Below are 6,720 nucleotides of genomic sequence, written 5' to 3'. Positions count from 1 at the left end.
CTAGGTCAATGCCTTCATAATGATATTGTGTTTCAATGTAAGGAAATAAACGTGCTGAACAACAAATGTTTACTTGCAGTTAGTTTGTCTTTATTGAATGGCCTGTTTGGGGGGTCCTGACTCGTCTCTGAAGTATTATGACATTGTGATTTGCAGTATCAAATATCTCAGAGCATTTCGCAATTGAAATTTAAGGGCCAATTTTTACATTGAGCCTTATCCTTTAAGTGAATGGTTTCCTGTCATCCTGTGGTCATTTTACGAAGTTCGCCGGGTCAGCTAGTTATCATTATGTATTAGGATTATAGCCTGTTTACTGAGAGCCTTAAATTTTCCACACGTTGTTCACAATACTTTAATTCACCCCCTTATAATTCATCCTCTTCATGTTTTGTGTTCACCAGAAGGCTTTAGGCTACACAATGTTTTTCTGAGGTTTCTCGATTTCTAACTACGATTTCTAACTAGAAAGATATATGATGTATTTAAATACAAAATACTCTAAGTTAAATACTAAATACCATATAACATATTTGACATAACATTGATATATTGCTCTAAAATTCATTGTATCTGTCAATGATAATAATATTTGTTGATGCGTAGGGATAGAATAGTGGGGCATAAAATAAACGAAAGACATACACGTGTTTTTTTTTAAATAATTACTATTTCATATCAAGCAATACAATTTACAAATAATTATCACGACTTTGTTGCTAATAAATGTCAATATTCTATTCTAACAAAAATAACTACAGGCATCTATTTCTCATTTGGTTTGTAATATACCTATTATATTATTAATTTGTTATATAATCAAAACTCAAAAGATCTATAAATAAACTTATTTGCATATCACACCAAGAAATGGTAAAATTATGTAAAATTAATAAAACCATTTTAAAATTGAAATTAACGACCACCTTGAATTAATTAATACTTACATATTGTCTCAACTCTTAAATATTTAACCTTATTCATTTCCGTATTAACTTCTTTTAGGACTTCGCATTATTAATTTGATTTTATTAACTGTATTTAGAAGGGCAGTTTTAGTAATTTTATCTTTTGAAACATAAGGAAGTTACTTGGCTTTGTATGATGAAACGATGTGATTAATTATGTGACATTAAAGAAAAATATATCAATTTATAAAGCAGTTAATGACCATACTAAAGAATATATTTATATAGTAAGCTACCTTCAGGCATATTGTTTTTTAAACGACTTTACAGTGTTTTGAATATTGGTATGGTTTTAGCTTCCTTATCTATATATACCCCAATATAGATTAAAGTAGAATAAGTAAATTTCAAATCAAAAATATTGATAAAAGCCCATTGCATTTATTTCACCATGAATTACTTTCCAGATATTCTGTTGCTAGATACGCCAATACGCGTACGCCAATGGCCTTCCTTCCGCCTTTTGGTGTAAAACTCCTTTATTATTTCCAATCTCACCAGGCATTTAGCTAGATGGTAAAACTATGTTAGGACGAATGAAAAGTGTTTCTAAAAGATGTCTTAGGTATTGAATAAATAAATGTTTGAGTTTGAAAGGATCACACACACTTTTTTCAAATGTAGCCTCTATAAAAGTAACGCCCATTACACAATTACTTAATATATTTCCTATTATCATTGTTTACCATAGAACAAGTGGCTCATATCCTACATATACGTATATTTTGGGATAATAGGACAGTGTCAGCGAGGGTAAGACAGTAAGAGATAGCCGCGACCCGCACTGCCCTTACGATAATAATATGTTTACTCAGACAGATTGCGTAATAAACTACGTTGTATTCCATTGGATTCTATGCGTTTTAACTTGCATGTAAAATATCTCCCTGATACAGGACCAGTAACTATCAATATATACCTAATGTAGTCCTCCTTCGCGTACCTATCTATCTGTCTGTTTTTTTAAACCATTCGATACGAAAGCTCTAACAACCTTTTATAATTTTCCGTAAAAATATGTAACGGAACGGGCTATTAGTAAATGAAATGTGGATTTAAGCCCTAGTCACTATTTAAATATTAATGTAAACGTAAAGAAAATATCAATTTCATACTCATTAGCTGTATTTATAATGAATACAATGCACATAATTGTTTGAAGATAATTAGAGTTTCGTGTAACCTACTGTTATTAATTATTATTTCATATTTAATTGTATTATAAATAAAACGAATTCAGTACCTAATAAAAACTTATAGTATAGGTACTATAATTTTAAAGATACGACGACTTTTAATAACATAAAGTAGGTAGGCACTATGTCATGATTACATATAAAATAATACATGGTTCAGGTTAACAGTGAATCATAGTTGAATTTTATAGGAACTTGATATGATCTACTTTATATTTATATATTTTTGTGCGTATATTATTAATTCTAGGTGCATACGCAGAAAGTAAAGAAGGCATCCAATATATATAAAACTAAGAAAATGTTTGTCAATGATGAATTTTTAATTTAAATGCAATGTAATATAGTAGATACTAAACAAACCCCTAAATAACGATTCACCATTGAAAAGTGAACACTGAATGTAACATAAACAAATAAATTGGTTAATATCATATCAATAAAATATGCACAAATGTTGAAAAGGATGCTCCTATCGCATTCGATACAAACTTTCAGCGTAACCAATAACGATCTCTGCGATAACAAAAGCGTTGTGATAAGAAAGCGCGATTCCGTCGGCAGACAAAGCGAGCACGCGACAATCAATTACTCATCCGGTCGGAGGCATTCTCTTTATGGATAAAGCTTCATCAGCTGCTACCGAATGACGAGTTCCCAGTACGTCCGACTACATCCGCTGCATTTCCGATAACAACGTGACTCAACTTCGCACAACGAAACAACGCTGATCGGACACTTATTGACATCATGTAGGCGAACGGCGCGCTGTCAGCAGATTCGACTCCATTCAAGCCACTAGGTGACGACCCGTAACTTAACTAGCCAGTTCTCGATACATGTCGAGTGCGAAAGGTCGTCCGCCATCCGGGAGCCGCGTGAAACGGGTAGCACCAAAACAAACGCATGCATTCGTTTACAGTCGACAGTGTCGATGTCGATAGCCCCTAGTGATGTAAACATTCAAATCACCTGTTAGCTAATCGCGTTATCGGCGGCCGCTATCAGCGTTTCGCAGGGCGGCGCTCAGTTACCGGCCGCGTTCGAGTGTGGTGACACGGTGACGTCTGTTGGAAATGCCAAGTGTGGAATACGAGATGGCGACTTCGTTTGAGATGTGTTCGACGCGGTACACGATGAATGAGGAGTACATGATGCCGCAGCTCTGGGAGAAGCACCCGCCCAGCCCGTACTCGACATACATGCACAGGAATCCTGCGCAGGACTTGCCGCAGCGGATGGAGACAGCGATGTTTTACAGTACTTGCCCTTTTTTTTAATCGTGATTGTGCATGTTAAGGTGGCGATATCGCAAAGGATTAAACATTATCGCAGTGCTAGATAACTGTAAGCAAACCGCTTTTAAGTTTCAATTTTTCGAAAATATTGTATGAATATTTTCCTTTTTTGCATGAAGTTGAAACATTTGTGTTCTAAGAGAATTTTGAGTAGGATTTTAAGTCAAAATTTCCTTAATTTTTCTCATTTTCTTAAAGATTGCGACAGTCAGCGCTCATTATCAAGAGATACACACAAGGTCTTTGCTTATCGAAACATCGGACCATTTTTGTTTTTGTTAAGACTCGTACGAAATTATAATTCGGCAATGTGCTGAATGTGATTCTTATCTTTTCGAAACTCCCCTTATCTTTGTATTCTTCTAATTGATATTATTTTCAAATAAAAGCTATTAACTTAAAGGATTAACCTATGCTATAGATTATAGAATATATTCCTAATGTAGCATGAAGTGGTTTTTCTCGACAGAAATTTCAATATGTATATCCAAATAACATCCAGTTGACATATTTTGCTTTGTAAGCAATAATTATCTCAAAATCAAATAAATGTTGTGCAATGTTTACAAATCAAAAACAGACTTCAAATAATTAATTCCTTTACCAATTACCATGGCGATAACGGATAATAATTTATGTGATATTTATAATATTGCACCAAGTATTATAGGAATAATAAGCTAGTCTATATTGATAAAAAACGAAATCAGCGCAAAAGGTCGGAGGTAAATAAACCTTTAATAGGTAGGACAATATCTCCACATTGTAATTAATTAAATGTGTTTATTATTATAAAATCAACTAGCTGTGCGTTTCGGATTTACCCGAATTATAACTCTTCTGACTTCTCCTATTGATCGTTATGATACTTATATACAGCCTTATAGCCTTCCACGATAAATGGCTCTAACACAGAAATATTTTTTCAAACCAGACCCGTAGACCCGTAGTTCTTGAGATTAACGCGTTAAATCAAACAAACTCTTCAGTTCAATAATACAAGTATGTACATTACTATTTACTAGAAGCTTGGACCATAATGTGGCCATTGCAATGATTTCATTCAGGACCTATTGATTATGTGATTTCAGTAAAAAAAATAATTTTTGTATTTAAACCCCTAAATAGTAGTTATAAAACACAAGAATTAATCATTATTGTGTACTAAGTCAACAATACAATCGTATATCGGTTGGTTGCTACATAGGTATATAAAAACCATAAATGTAGCACCCCATTCATATTAACAATTCTTAGGTTACTGTTGACAAGGTGAGGCTAAAAATTGATTTTAAAATTTATTATTTATGCATACAAATATGTGTACTTATGTCCTACGTAAATTTCAATTCAGTTGCAATAATTTGAACCTTATTGTAATAAGGTTATTCACAACCAAATTTTATTTAATTTGAATAATTAATATTTAGTGCAATATAAAGCTGTCTATTTTCCAAATTATAGAAAGCAATAGATATTTTTCAAGGTATTTTTCATTGTTACGTTGACTGTCAAATGTAAGGTCAAATGTCAATGGGGGTTAAAGCCCGATTATTACAAATTAGATATCTTCAAATCCATACTTCCATACTTAATATTATAAATATGCGAAAGTAACTCTGTCTGTCTGTCTGTTACTCAATCACGCCTTAACTACTGAACCAATTTGCATGAAATTTGGTATAGAGATATTTTGATACCCGAGAAATGACCCCGGGAAATAGGATAGGTTTTATCCCGGAAATCCCACGGGAACGTGAACTATGTGGGTTTTTCTTTGACTGCGCGGGCGAAGCTGCGGGTGGAAAGCTAGTTATAAATAATGCAAAATTAAAAATTAAATATATATCTACCTACTAAAATATCAACTTAATGAAAAGGATATTTATTATTTGAAAAAATATTACTTACTGCATCTTAATAATATTGCCAGTAGACAAAAACTTGCTAAGAACGTTCGGAAATTTGTTAATATTTAAAACTAGACATAAATCTACCTTAGCCATCATGTTTAAAACAAAATCGAATAAAAAAACGGGACATTATAGAAACAATAAATAATGTTTGCAAATATATTCCGCATATGTACAAAATTCATTGCTATTTCAATTCATAATGACGTCAAGATAGATTTTTTGTGTTGTATTCGGTTCACTCACGTAAATAACGTGATTTATATTTATAAACATAGCGAGAGGAGGTATCACTATGCTAGGTATCACTATTCACTATCACTACCTAGTATAAAACACTAAACAGACGTTTTGAGCTTTCTCTATTCCTATGTCCCTATGTATGCTTAAATCTTTAAAACGACAGATTTTGATGCATTTTTTTAATAAATAGAGTGATCCTCAAGAAAGGTTTTAGTATATAATTTACTAGCTGCTCCGCGCGGTTTTACCCCCGTGGCTCCGCTCCTGTTGACCGTAGCTATCTAACACCGAAAGAATTTTTTAAATCGGAACAATAGTTCCAGAGATTAGCACGTTCAAACAAACAAACTCTTCAGCTTTATCATATTAGTATAGATGGTGGTTTTAGACAAAGAGGGTGAGGCCGTGGGTGGAAAGCTAGTACTTTAAAACCTTTTAAGATCACGACAATTGCGAGTCAATTATAACAATAATTATTATCAGCGGTGATTTTCCTTGTAATTCTATTCGTAGTTTTCTGGCTATGATCATATTAACATACTGGCTTTTTTTACATAAAATCACTGAATTACGAATTTTAAACGCCAAAATAACTTGCGATCAATTATGAAAACAGTGAACTACCTACATAAAATTGCGACATACAGCCTTAAATAACATAAATAGGTTGATATGGTATACCGTTAAATCATATAATAAAGTTAAGTTAATCAGTATATCATTCACGTTATTCACAGTAATTCTTTACTTGCAGACAGCGACATGCAACTGGAAACCAGCAGTAGCGAGGCGAGTGCGACCAGCTCGACGTCCCTGTCCCAGCACTGTGCGATCTGTGGGGACAGAGCCACGGGGAAACACTATGGCGCGTCCTCGTGTGACGGCTGCAAGGGATTCTTTAGGAGGAGCGTCAGGAAGAACCATTTGTATACTTGCCGGTAAGACTAAAAGCCAGTCGCTTACACAGTGCGAAGCGCAGATAATATAATACTATGTGTGAAGTAACGTGCTTTAGTTTGTGGTTAAGTATAACATAACTTATGCATGTGTGCACATGATTTTGTGTTTTACTTGAGCAGAGAAAACAGAAAAATATAGTTAA

At 33.6% G+C, this 6,720-nt stretch overlaps 1 protein-coding gene across 3 annotated transcripts in view; it reads left to right on the top strand.

Annotated features, from left to right (window-relative positions):
• LOC149481581 (transcription factor HNF-4 homolog) overlaps positions 1–6,720 on the top strand; it is a 50,714-nt gene that overhangs the window by 35,437 nt on the left and 8,557 nt on the right. For 2 of the 3 annotated variants that reach the window (XM_089705392.1, XM_089705393.1), the window contains exon 2: positions 6,373–6,556. In XM_089705392.1, coding sequence (XP_089561518.1) covers positions 6,373–6,556 — 184 coding nt within the window. Of the gene's footprint in view, positions 1–2,912; positions 3,425–6,372; positions 6,557–6,720 lie in introns of those variants that run through there. The other variant, XM_089705394.1, reaches the window with a different exon arrangement.

This window comes from Colias philodice, chromosome 16, assembly GCF_061535455.1.
Source record: "Colias philodice isolate Cphi_HAF_F1 chromosome 16, ilColPhil1 Martin Lab GWU primary, whole genome shotgun sequence".
NCBI classification, from domain to species: Eukaryota; Metazoa; Arthropoda; class Insecta; order Lepidoptera; family Pieridae; genus Colias; species Colias philodice.
This window is presented reverse-complemented; position numbering and strand designations above follow the sequence as displayed.